This window comes from Tachypleus tridentatus, chromosome 3 (assembly GCF_004210375.1).
Source record: "Tachypleus tridentatus isolate NWPU-2018 chromosome 3, ASM421037v1, whole genome shotgun sequence".
NCBI lineage: Eukaryota > Metazoa > Arthropoda > Merostomata > Xiphosura > Limulidae > Tachypleus > Tachypleus tridentatus.
The window spans coordinates 58,548,235-58,562,470 of record NC_134827.1 but is presented as its reverse complement, the minus strand read 5'-3'; the positions used below and the strand labels follow the sequence as shown (position 1 = coordinate 58,562,470).

The 14,236-nt window shown below is 36.9% G+C and overlaps 1 protein-coding gene across 1 annotated transcript; it reads left to right on the top strand.

Annotated features, from left to right (window-relative positions):
* The first annotated feature begins 13,414 nt into the window (after positions 1 to 13,414).
* On the top strand, positions 13,415 to 14,236 carry LOC143246077 (uncharacterized). The gene has a single exon (XM_076492294.1). The coding sequence runs from the start codon at positions 13,476 to 13,478 to the stop codon at positions 13,899 to 13,901; it is 426 nt and encodes a 141-aa protein (XP_076348409.1). The 5' UTR covers positions 13,415 to 13,475; the 3' UTR covers positions 13,902 to 14,236.

The following is a 14,236-nucleotide window of genomic DNA, read 5'->3' as shown; positions in this document are numbered from 1 at the left end:
GTGTTACATTAACATGAGTGTCTCTTGTTCTTTGTAACAAGTGTTACATTAACACGAGTGTCTCTTGTTCTTTGTAACAAGTGTTATATTAACATGTTACATTAACATGATTGTCTCTTGTTCTTTGTAACAAGTGTTACATTAACACGAGTTCTCTTGTTCTTTGTAACAAGTGTTACATTAACATGAGTGTCTCTTGTTCTTTGTAACAAGTGTTATATTAACACGATTTCTCTCTTTCTTTGTAACAAGTGTTACATTAACATGAGTGTCTCTTGTTCTTTGTAACAAGTGTTATATTAACATGAGTGTCTCTTGTTCTTTGTAACAAGTGTTACATTAACACGAGTGTCTCTTGTTCTTTGTAACAAGTGTTACATTAACATGAGTGTCTCTTGTTCTTTGTAACAAGTGTTATATTAACACGAGTTCTCTTGTTCTTTGTAACAAGTGTTACATTAACATGAGTGTCTCTTGTTCTTTGTAACAAGTGTTACATTAACACGAGTTCTCTTGTTTTTGTAACAAGTGTTATATTAACACGAGTTTCTTTTGTTCTTTGTAACAAGTGTTACATTAACATGAGTGTCTCTTGTTCTTTGTAACAAGTGTTATATTAACACGAGTTCTCTTGTTCTTTGTAACAAGTGTTACATTAACATGAGTGTCTCTTTTTCTTTGTAACAAGTGTTACATTAACATGAGTTTTTTTGTTCTTTGTAACAAGTGTTACATTAACATGAGTGTCTCTTGTTCTTTGTAACAAGTGTTATATTAACATGAGTGTCTCTTGTTCTTTGTAACAAGTGTTATATTAACACGAGTTCTCTTGTTCTTTGTAACAAGTGTTACATTAACATGAGTGTCTCTTGTTCTTTGTAACAAGTGTTACATTAACACGAGTGTTTCTTGTTCTTTGTAACAAGTGTTACATTAACATGAGTGTCTCTTGTTCTTTGTAACAAGTGTTATATTAACGTGACTGTTTTTTGTTTTTTTAAACAAGTGTTACATTAACAAGAGTGTCTCTTGTTCATTGAAACAAGTGTTATATTAACATGAGTGTCTCTTGTTCTTTGTAACAAGTGTTATATTAACATGAGTGTCTCTTGTTTTTTGTAACAAGTGTTACATAAACGCGAGTGTCTTTTGTTCCTTGTAACAAGTGTTATATTAACATGTCTTGTTCTTTGTAACAAGTGTTACATTAACACGAGTTTTCTTGTTCTTTGTAACAAGTGTTACATTAACATGAGTGTCTCTTGTTCTTTGTAACAAGTGTTACATTAACACGAGTTCTCTTGTTCTTTGTAACAAGTGTTATATTAACATGAGTGTCTCTTGTTCTTTGTAACAAGTGTTACATTAACATGAGTGTCTCTTGTTCTTTGTAACAAGTGTTACATTAACACGAGTTCTCTTGTTCTTTGTAACAAGTGTTACATTAACACGAGTGTCTCTTGTTCTTTGTAACAAGTGTTATATTAACATGAGTGTCTCTTGTTCTTTGTAACAATTGTTACATTAACACGAGTTTCTCCTGCTTATTCTAACAAGTGTTACATTAACATGAGTGTTTCTTGTTCTTTATGACAAGTGCTTTATTAACGTAAGTGTTTTTTGTTTTTTATAACGTGCTATATTAACATAATTGTCTCTTGTTTGTAACAAGTGTTACATTAACACGAGTGTCTCTTGTTCTTTGTAACAAGTGTTATATTAACATGAGTGTCTCTTTCTTTGTAACAAGTGTTACATTAACATGAGTGTCTCTTGTTCTTTGTAACAAGTGTTATATTAACATGAGTGTCTCTTTTTCTTTGAAATATGTGTTAGATTAACATTATTGTTTCTTTTTCTTTGTAACAAGTGTTCCATAAACATGAGTGTTTCTTGTTCTTTGTAACTAGTGTTATATTGACGTGAGGTTACTTGTTCTTTTTAAGAAGTGTTATAATAACATGTCTTGTGTTCTTTGTAGCAAGTGTTACGTAAACATGAGTGTCTCTTGTTCTTTGTTACAAGTGTTATATTAACACGAGTTTTCTTGTTCTTTGTAACAAATGTTATATTAACACGTGTGTCTCTTGTTTTTTGTAACAAATGTTATATTGACATCAGTGTTTTGTTCTTTGTAACAAATGTTACATTAACATGAGTGTTTCTTTTTTGTAACAAGTGTTATATTAACACGAGTTTTCTTGTTCTTTGTAACAAATGTTATATTAACACAAGTTCTCTTTTTCTTCGCAATAAGTGTTATATTAACATGAGTGTCTCTTGTTCTTTGTAAGAAGTGTTATAATAACACGAGTTCTCTTGTTCTTTTTAACAGGTGTTACATTGACATGATGGTATTTTCTAACAAGTGTTACATTGATATGATTGTCTCTCGTTCTTTGTAAAAAGTGTTATATTAACACGAGTTCTCTCGTTCTTTTTAACAAGTGTTATATTAATGCCAGTTCTCATGTTCTTTGTAACAAGTGTTACATAAACATGAGTGTCTTTTGTTTTTGTAGCTAGTGTTATATAAACACGAGTTTTCTTCATTGAAACAATTGTTATATTGACATGAGTGTCTCTAGTTCTTTGTAACAATTTTATATTAGCACGAGTGTCTCTTGTTGTTTGTAACACGTGTTACATTAACACGAGTGTCTCTTGTGCTTTGTAACAAGTGTTATAATAACGTGAGTGTTTCTTGTTCTTTGTGACAAGTGTTTTATTAACATGATTGTCTCGTAGTTTTTAAGAAGCAGCGGGAGTTAAGCAGTGTGGGAAATGTCTTTTGTAACGGGGGTGTAGGCAGTGGAGAAAATGTAGCCAGCAACGGGGGTGAGCAGTGGGTGAAATGTCCTAACCAACTGGGGAAAGCCATGTGGGAAATGTCCCTAGCAACGGGAGAATGTGCAGTGTTGGAAACGTTCCTCGCGACGAGGGGGTAAGCAGTGAGAGAATTATCCTTAGCAACCTATATAAGCCATGTGGGAAATGTCCGAAGCAATAAGGGGTAAGTAGTGAGTGAAATGTCCCTAACAACGGGATGGTAAGCAGTGTCCTAAATGACCATTGCAACGGGGGTATTCAGAGGGGAAAATTCTCTAGCAACCAGTGTAAGCAGAGAGCGAAACGTCCCTAGCAACGGGTGTTAAATAGTGCGGGAAAGGTCCCTAACAATGGGGTGTAAACACTGTGGGAAATGATCCTAGCAACATGGTGTATGTAGTGGGGGAAACGTCCCTAGCAACGTGGGGTAAGCAGTGGATGAAATGTCTTTAACAACGGGGGGTAAGCAATGTGGTTAATGTTCCTAGAAGCGGGGCGTATTTTGTGGGGGAAATGTCCCTAGCAAAGGGGAATAAGAAGTGGGGAAATGCTCCTAGCAACAGGGGCAATCAATGTGGGAAATGTCCCAAGCCACAATGGGAAAGTATTGAGTGAAATTTCTCTAGCAACGGGTGTGAGCAGTGTGGGAAATGATACCACCAACATGGCTTATGTAGTGGGGGAAACGTCCCTAGCAACGGGGGGTAAGCAATGTGGTTGAAGAGTCCCTATCAAGGGGGGTAGGAAGTGTTGGAAATGTTCCCAGCAACTGGGGGTCAGTAGTGTGGGCAATGCCCCCAGAAACGGGAGGTATTCAGTGGGGGAAATTTCCCTAGCAATGGGGCGTATGTAGTGGGGAAAATGTCCCTAGCAATGGGGGATAAGAAGTGGGTGAAATGTCCCTAGCACTGAAGGTAAGCAATGTAGGAAATGTCCGTAGCACAGGGGTGTAAGAGGAGGGGTAATGTCTTTAGCAACGGTGTTAGCAGTGGGGAAATGTCCCTAGCAACATGGCGTATATAGTGGGTGAAATGTGCCTAGCAACGGGGGTAAGCAGTGTGGTTAATGTTCCTAGCAACGGGGATAAGAAGTGGGGAAATGTCCCTAGCAACGACAGTAAGCAGTGGGAGAAATATCCCTAGCAACGAAGTGTAAGCAATTGAAAAAATGACCCCAGAAAAGGGTATAAGCAGTGGGGGAAACGTCCCTTGGAAAGGGGTAAGCAGTGTGAGAAATGTCCCTAGCAACTGGGGGTCAAGCAGTAGTGGAAATGTCCATAGCAACGTGGGTAAGCAGTGGGAGAAATGTCCCAAGTAATGGGGGTAAGCCATGTGGGAAATGTCAATTGCAACTTGTGTAACCAATGTGGGAAATGTCCCTAACAACGGAGGGTAAGCAGTGGGTGAAATTTCCCTAGCAAGGGGTATTCTATTGGGGAAATTTCCCTAGGAACGTGGGGTAAACAGTGGGGGTAATGCCCCTAACAACGGGGGTAAGCAGTGGGTGAAATTTCACTAGCAACGGGGGTAAGCCATGTGGGAAATTTCCCCAGCAACGTTGAGTAACCAGTGTGGGAAATGTTCTTAGCAACGGGGGTGTTAGCAGTTGGGGAAATGTCGCTGGCAACGGAGGGTAAGCAGTGTGTGAAGTGTCCCTAGCATTTCAGATAAACTTGAAACAGATTTATACCATTTTATATTTCCACAGAAATACTAGATATGCAGTTCAAACCATCAAATAAACATGAACCTCTCATATGTTACCTAAACTGTCGATACAAACTAACACATACACGAAAGGCCGTGTTTATTGTCAAGCGCAAAGTTACAAATTGGGCTATTTTAACCTACAAATTTACCGCTCAATGGCCGAAGAGCCAATAATGGAACTGCATGAAATCGATATCTGGGGAAAGGGCTCGATTTTGAATAATATTTAATAAAAGAAAACCGTCCATGTCCTTGATTAGGCCTCTTTTCCTTACAAATTCTGTATTTATATGCAGTACAAAGTAAGAAGAAGATTGATTTGATTGTAACGATAGTATAATCTGACCTGTTCTGGTGGTTACGACGCTCTAACTTTCAGTCAAAGGAGGATATTATGATGTAATAGTCAATCCCAATTTTCATTGGTAAGAATAGCCCAAGAGTGAGCAGTGGGTGTTGTTGACTAGCTGGTTTTCCTCTAGTCTGACACTACTAAATAAAGGATGGCTCTCGAATAGCTTTGCACGAAGTTCCAAAAGTAAAATACTTTGACCTTTGTACCTACCCTCTTGATTCATAACTTACCTCTGGTGCAATTCCACTAATAAACGTGAATCTTTTCGACAAAGTTTCGCGGTATATCATGTACCTTTTGAAAATTTGTTTCACCAGTCTCCTAATACAAAATTACACCAAAGTTTCATAGTTAACAGAGTGCACATACTCTTTGTTGGGTGTCGTGACGTACTGAATTTGTCTTGAATAGATGGATCTCTAATCCTGGATATTTCGTTGAAGCAACTTGTATAGTTTATTCATAGAGAGAATCCTTTTTGATTCTTTTGCCTACTGTTGCCTGGGTCATGTAGACAGCTTTTGTCATTGTCCTTTGTATTTGTGAATTCTTGCCTGTTAAAAAGCGCTACAATTTTTTTCTCATGCTTGAGGTATGACTTTTATTACGAATCTCTTTCTCGTTAGTTCTAGACTGCCAAGTTGATCCATATTATTTTGTTTCATAATGCCATAAAATAGCGTACATAACCCCAATCTGTACCACAAGCTATCAAACCCCAGAATATGGCTTCATAAGTCCAGGAACTTACTTCTGACGACACCATGGTTCCTTTCTTCAAAATTGTAAGTCCCCAGACTATCATTTTAACGTATTAATAATTTACATTTGAAAGAACTGTTACTTATTGTTCTTAAAAGGAATCAGATTTAGAACAGCATCACGCTACTACGTATTACCAAACAATGACAAATTATAGTTTCATATATACCATTCTATCGCAATTTTGTATCGGCTGTTTGTCATATGGCTTGCTGATTTTTGTATCCAGCATCAGAAACTTTGTATATTATCGCTTAATTTTCAATCTTGAACATGCAGAGGTTGTAGAAGGCAAAGAGAAGAACAAAGAAGACAATATATGGAACAGGTACTCAGCTGTGAGAATTTGCTACTTTAAAACTTGTTTCATAAATTGTTGCACCAACTCTAATTATTAATGGGGTGTGTTAGAGTATAGATTACCATACCATATGATTTTATCCTTCTGTTTAACTCTCTAACTATTAATGGAGTATGTTAGAGTATAGATTACCATACCATAATATTTTATTCTAATGATTAAGATAAGATTGAGAGAAAAAAAAGACATTTAAGTATTCCAAAAGAAAGTTTTGCCACAATACCAGTGTTATCTTACCAAAAGCTCACCATCAGTAGAAAAAATAGTGTAATAGGAGAGAAAGGAAAATCTTTTTTTCTATATAAGGAAGTCATGAAATAACTGCGTAAAAAGATGCTACACTTTTGATAAAGCGTTTTTAGAAATTTCCATGTAGTGTACCATCTTCGTTACTATCTTTATAGACACAAGTTTTACTATCTGGTTTATCTGACGGCATTGAGATCTTTAACAGAATAACAACCATAAAGAGTTCAGGAATTTGACCATCCTACTAAAAGAGATCTATAGTGAAGGGATTTTAACGTTTTGTCAACATGACGAGGGTCGTGATTATCATTTTGATGTGAGACCTTCTCATCACATGAAACATTACACCGTATTCTCATGCTGCTCTACCGTTTGTCAATATGTAATTGTGGATTATCGTTACAAATGTCCCGTATTACTCTCCACAGTTATGCTAAGCCTTTTAATTAACTTTCTCAGTTTTTATATAAGCCTATTCAGCGTAAAACATGTTAATTGTGAAATCCAAACCATTGTTGTGAATATTCCATTGATCCATTTTTCTCTATCCCATCAAACAAAATGTCTTTCATCCTTACTAAATAATTCGATATAGAATGCACCTGCTAAAAGTACACGTTTCTAACTTTGGTCATCTCGTTGTTTGTGTTTCAACGTCCACTTAAAACATTTCATCCTGTCACCTGTTGTCAGTGGTAGTTTTATAGTGGCTATACACCCATTTGGATTACTTCGTACTAAATGTGTATCTTACTGTTGTCAATATTACCTAGGGCCTGGCATGGCCGAGCGCGTAAGGCGTGCGACTCGTAATCCGAGGGTCGCGGGTTCGCGCCCGCGCTAAACATGCTCGCCCTCCCAGCCGTGGGGGTGTATAATGTGACGATCAATCCCACTATTCGTTGGTAAAAAAGTAGCCCAAGAGTTGGCGATGGGTGGTGATGACTAGCTGCCTTCCCTCTAGTCTTACACTGCTAAATTAGAGACGGCTAGCACAGATAGCCCTCGAGTAGCTTTGTGCGAAATTCCCAAACAAACAATATTACCTTCATCCTTGTATTTCAGTGGATTAAACTATCAACAGTTCCACGAAAAGCTTGCTATTTCTCTGTGCCAACCACATTGTAATTATCCTGTTAAAGACCGCCGTTCAGTTTCTGTTAAAGTTTGATCTCTACTGTCTACTGGTTCGTTATCAAGTGAAACTATCTGTCCTTTATTTTATAACACACTACAATAGTAATTTGCATTTTTTGTGAGATTATACAGGGTGTTCGGAAAGTCACTGTGTAGTTTTGAAAACAGCGATAACAGCATTTCATTCAGTCTATTTCAAGCCTGCAACTGATAGCGGTGTTTAGAAACAAAATAAGAAGCATCCAAGCCTGTATTGATGCCAACGGGGGTCACTTTCAACATTTTTTAGCAATTATCATTCATATTTACCTCCTATTCGATATTGAAACATGTCTGTTAATAAATATGAGTGCACAATGACTTTCCGAACACCCTGTATTTCTAATAAATATTGTTCTGTGTGTTATCGTAGGTTTCTGTTTTGTCTCAGATATTTCTATAAATCTCTAAATTTTATGTAAATTTGTAACTCTCGCGTGAGCCCAGCATGGCCAGGTGGTTAAGGCACTCGACTCCAAATCTGAAGTTCGTGGTTTCGAATCCCCATTACACCAAACATGCTCGCCCTTTCAGTCGTGGGGACGTTATAATGCGACGGTCAATCACACTACTCGTTGGTAAAAGAGTAGTCGAAGAGTTGGCGGTGGGTGGTGATGACTAGCTGCCTTTTCTCTAGTCTTACACTGCTAAATTAGTGATGGCTAGCGCAGATAACCTCTTGTAGCTTTGCGCGAAAGAATCCAAAGCTCCCGCGTGAGTTGACAACGAACACATTTTTGGCTATTTCTGTTTTCAGATTTCATCATTATTACGTATATTATATATAGATAGCATATAAATATATTTAATACTTCCCATTTTTGTGACGTTTATGAATTATAATGAAGGTTCTGGTGAAACGAAACAACGGTGTTATCGTTTAGACGAAATCTGTGAAAAACAAAACAGTTTTGATAGCGTCGTACAGTGTTTAAAAATTACATATTTTTTTATCTTCTAAGTAACCAGAAACTTCCATCAAATGAAGTCATCACCATGAAGGTGGATCCTACATTCTCGTCGACTGTCAAACTATCATGACTGTCATGATTTACCATGTATGGCCTACAAAACGCTGTGAGGTTGGTAAAATAAAGTGTCTATGATGTACTTTTTGACAGTCAGTATTCTTTAGGATGACATATACAGTTGTTAACAATAGCAGGATGAAGTTAGAAAGAAGAGGTAAATTATTGGATTTTGCGCAAAGCTACTTGAGAGTTATCTGCACTAAATGCCTCTAATTTAGAAATGATAGACTAGAGGAAAGACACTTAGTCAACTTACCGCCAACTCTTAGGCTTCTCTTTTATCAATGAATAGTGGAATTAAAAGGGTGAAAGGGCGAAATGTTTGATCATAGGGTTCGAACCCCTGACCTGCATATTGTGAGTGGAGACTCCTAACCATAACACCAATGCATGCTTAGAATAGTAAGGAAGGATACTTTGCCTCCTCCAAGTTTCATTAAAGCATAGGAATAGTTGGCTTTAGCTGCATTCAACCTCTCTTAGATTGGTGAGAACATTATCACTCTCGTAGGTTGGATCATAGGTTATCATCCATTTAATGGATGGAACAAGTCAAAATGAACAAATCAACATCCAAACAGTTTGGCCTAAGACATATAATTATGCCGTATCTCTAGAGGGAGAAGTCTCATCTGAAATAACTTTATCAGCAAAGGGAAATTCAGGAGTTTACAAAATACTGAGATAAGGCAAAAACACACAGAATGTTGTACAGATATCAATGTCTAAACCCAAACAAAATAGTGAAATGCACAGCTGAAGACTAACTTGCTTCCATTAATAACACAACCAATTTTCGTAATATTTTCCTTCCAGTGGCAGTATGATTGCAAATAAGAAGGGGTGGTCCCTGACAGTTTAAACATAAAGGTTCACAATTACTGCTATCATAGTTATTATTTCCGTAGCAAACACAGGTTAAAGCTATGTAATATAAAGTATTCTAATAACCACATTAATTGAAGTGGGTTTTTATAAACCTGACCTAATGTTTTCAGAATAATAGGAAGAAAACAGACTGAAAATAATGGTGCTGGTTGGTGTGCATCAGTTTATCTAACACCCTGGTCCTGTGGCTTGGACCATATTGGACCTAAAAAACGAGCTTTCATGTTTCAATAACAACAACGTCTGTTGATGACAGTTTTTTAACATATTTAGGGAGTTCCCCTAAGTCCTATTGGATAAATAATGATATCATTTTACCCAATAAGGATTGAAGTTTTGTCCAACAAAGAAGAAGAATCTGAAACTTGAAACAGATCGTAAACAAGATAAGACAGTATTCATAAAAATGAGATATAATTTGGTACCGACTGACTCACCCACCAAGTCGTATTACACTGTCGTATTTAAAAATTGCAGCAACATTGGGATATAATGATCTCTATACGCAAACACAAATTCTAGACATAACGTCCTCAACATCCATTAAAGACATTTGACATTGACACTCAGTAGACCAACCAACTGATTTGTAGGAAGTCACTTCATAACTTTCCGTCTGAACGAATTAAAAGTTTTAAGTGGTGTGTTGCAGTGACCCAGTTATCATTCTACTGTCAGGACCCTTTTAAGCTATATGTAACTAATAATTAACTCTAAATAATTTGCTTACTACGCTATTTGAGCTGTACTGGTAATAATTGTGTAAAGAGTGAATAAAATTAAAATATTAGATATTTTTTTGTAATGACACTGATATAAGTGTGAGTGTTACCTCTAGAACAGTACAATACGTATGGCCTCAGTCGATGTTTTGTTGTCCCAAACCCACTGCTTAGATGGAATAACCAAACGAAAACGCTAGAAGGCTTGAGGAGATTGTCCTTACGAATGCACCCAAATTCAAATCATTTGACAAAAGTTTGTGACAGCTTCTTTAGTCGTGAATAGGGAAGTGGTATCAATATATAGCATGTTCAGTGAAGTAAGTACTACACATCTCAGCCAATGATGTTAGATAGCATCCTGACAGATAACAAGTACAACATAATATTGTTCATCGTTTCAGCTTTCAAAGACGAGACCTGTTGGACAGCGTTTCATAATCCAGACAAACTGAGACCCCAGACATGCAGAAAATGTGAGGGAATAAGAAATAGGAGGAAAATCACTCTCAATCATGTTTCGACCAGCTAGATGTCCAGATACAAACATTTTAAGAGGCTGTATAGACTAATATGAAACTGGAAAGTTGAAGCAGCAACCTGAGAATTTAGCTGATTTATGTGGTATAACGGTTTGAAGTAAAAATTAACAAAGATACATTAATGGACTTATGTTATCGTAAGAACAAAATGTACTGATAGGTTTAAAACAAATATAAAATTACTACATTATAGAACGTATCTACTTTGTGTTTGTATTTATTGTAAGAGTGACAAGCTGCACATTTAAATATAACTATTCATTCTTTTTACTCATCAGTGTGAATCATTTGCACATTTCCAAATTATTTCCACTGTTGTATGTCCCATAAGCAGTATAACAGTATACATAGTTATAAAATTTATTATTATCATTTCATGAATAGGTTTCTAGCACATTTTTTCTCAACATCATTAATATGGAATCTGCAAGTCAAGTGCAAAAAAGAAAAAAAAAACGTTCTCACTACATAAAACTACTTTAAAACATGAATTGCAATATATTTCTTAATATCCGTTTTTTTTTTCTTTGTCACAATCCACAGCCAAGAATTGACAAATCGTGAGATATATTTCAAATACGCATAATGTCTTTTTGGCTTCTGCTGGCTTTGTTTCATTGAGTCTCAAGTGCAAGCTTGTTAGCATAACGAAGGAAATTGTAAAGAAGTTTATGCCAAAGCCCAGGGCTAGTTAGATAAGCCGGATGGTTTCCTCTGGGGATCTCAACTCCTTGACTTCTGGGTAACAAGCATAACAGAGCGGAATTTTTCCCACGATCATACTCTTCAAACACCACCAACGTAGGAGTCTAAAATATAATAAAAACTATTGGTAATTTTCTAGAAGACTAACATTGAACACCAGACGTGTTTGTAGAGGTCGGAGGAGATAATCTTGATTTCCAGAAGACAAACAATAAACACTAGACGTGTGTGTAGAAAGAGGGGGAGATAATCTGGATTTCCAGAAGACAAACAATAAACACTAGACGTGTGTGTAGAGAGAGGGGGAGACAATCTTGATTTCCAGAATACTAACAATAAACACTAGGCGTGTGTGTAGAAAGAGGGGGAGATAATCTTGATTTCCAGAAGACAAACAATAAACACTAGACGTGTGTGTAGAGAGGGGGGGAGATAATCTTGATTTCCAGAAGACTAACAATAAACACTAGACGTGTGTGTAGAAAGAGGGGGAGATAATCTTGATTTCCAGAAGACAAACAATAAACACTAGATGTGTGTGTAGAGAGAGGGGGGGAGATAATCTTGATTCCCAGAAGACTAACAATAAACACTAGACGTATGTGTACAAAGAGGGGGAGATAATCTTGATTTCCATATCTTCTTTTACATGTTTATTAGATGCTACATTCTACTTTCAGATAGACATGGTTTACGTGAAGAAGAAATAGTAACATTTTGATGACAGATCTAAAAGTTTATTATTTTTATTTCTTACTCGCTATAAAATATATTAAATAATAAGATACCTTCCTCTCATGGCTTAGCTGGAAGTCTCACAACTTAGAAAGATAAAATTCGGGTTTTGATACCAGCGATGAATAGCTCATTGTGTAGCTTTGTACACAATAACATACAATAAATATTAAAATATAGAGGAGAATAGTTTTACTTTATCACAACTGACAAAAACTGAAATATTCAGCCTTTTCAATATGTTTTAAATAATAATATAAATTCAGTAAATGAATAAATTATTTGTCTTTCTTAATAATTTAACTGATGAAATTTGCAATGAACTTGACAAGCACAATTTAAATTCTCTGTAAAATACCACGTGACCCATAATGTGTTTTTAATAATAAATATATGATATAACTGAATATCAAACGTATAAACCTGATTTTGAAGGATTGAATGTATTGATGAAACTGGTGCTCTTTGTTTCTTAACATAACTTAATATATAAATCAACAGATAAAAGTCAATCATAAAATTTGATCAATTTCAACGTAGAATAAGAAATAACGTTTTCATTTTAAAATGTTTAGAATGTTGAAAGTGCACCTCGCAGAAAAACTAATTAGAAATTTACCCAATATTTCTCGACTTCTCATCAAATCAAATTTAAGAATATTTATAATTCACTTTTCTTCACAAACTAAACAGATAGATGTATCGTGAAGTCTTGCATCTGTTTCATAAAATTTGGATTCGTTTATGTAGAATATGTAAGTTGATTTTATTTGTTAACACATAAAATGCTCTACGACATTTCGCAGCCGCAATTTCGCACCTTATTCTACATGTGTGAAAATTACAGAACTTTGCACTGTCCAGCGCAGATTCATGTCCGAGACGATACAATTACAGCTCTCCTCAAGTTGCACAGCCACGCACCCGATGGACCGAGAAAATCCGTCCTGGAAGTTCTATCTGTAATTAAAACACAGGCAAGTGCTACAGCGGAGCTGCCTATTTCCATTTTGGCTCACAACACCACCACAGTAGCGCCAGCTGTTGCAGCATGCCTACCACGTGCGGACAATCTCAAGCGCATGATACAGCGGAGCCGCTTAAGACAACAGCACATTCCACGACAGCCTGATCCCCTGGAAACTATGGTCTTACCTGAACGCTTCACTCGCCTCGAAACAGAACTGTTTCCATTATATGACTCGAGGCCAGGCGCCAATCGGCTACTCATATTCAGCACAAGAACATTGTTGCAAGTTCTCCGCAACTCATCTGACTGGAGCTTTGACGGACCTTCGACATTGCACCAACACTGTTTCATCAACTATTCACCATCCATTTCACGTCGATGAATTGCACGATACTAGCGCTCTATGTCTTATTACCTGCAAAAAGTGAGCAATGTTACAACATGTTATTTAATGCTATGAAGGACTTACAAGAAAGACTTAATCCACAAACCATCATGTGCGACTTTGAACTAGTGGCGGTAAACGCTTCCCGCGCCAATTTTCCAGATGCCAATATCACTGAATGCTTTTTTCATCTGAGCCAGTGTTTGTGGTGCAAAGTTCAGACCCTCGGCTATACATCCGCATATCAAGAAGAAGACGGAGAGTTTGCGACTTGGGCACGTTGCATGCTATCGCTGGCTTTCGAGCCCGTTGATGATGTTGTCGCAAGTTTTGAAACATTGATTGCCAACAATGACTTTCATCGATTTGAAGGGGAGAGAGCACAAGATCTGGTGGACTATTTCGAGGACATCTGGATCGGTAGACCTTATCGACGACGCGCTGGTGGGCGGAAAAACCTACCCTTCCCGATTCGCCTCTAGAACGTGCGCGAAAGGACAATCCAAGGTCTCGGACGCACGAACGATATAATAGAAGGGTGGCATCACAAAATAAACAAGCTAGTAGGAATCCGAGCCCCCAACCTGTTCGTATTGATTAAACATCTCAAAAAAAGAATGAATAAAATGAACCAAATGAATCTAAATCTTCTGGAACAAATGAGTGCAGGTCATGAACCGCCAAGGAAGAAGGCAAAGTACGAGACTGTAAATCAAAGAGTCCAACGTATAGTTAACGAATATCAAGAATATTCAATTCCTTCGAGGAATTAGCTACTGGTTTAAACTGTGAACAGATGTGGCAGCATGGGTGTATG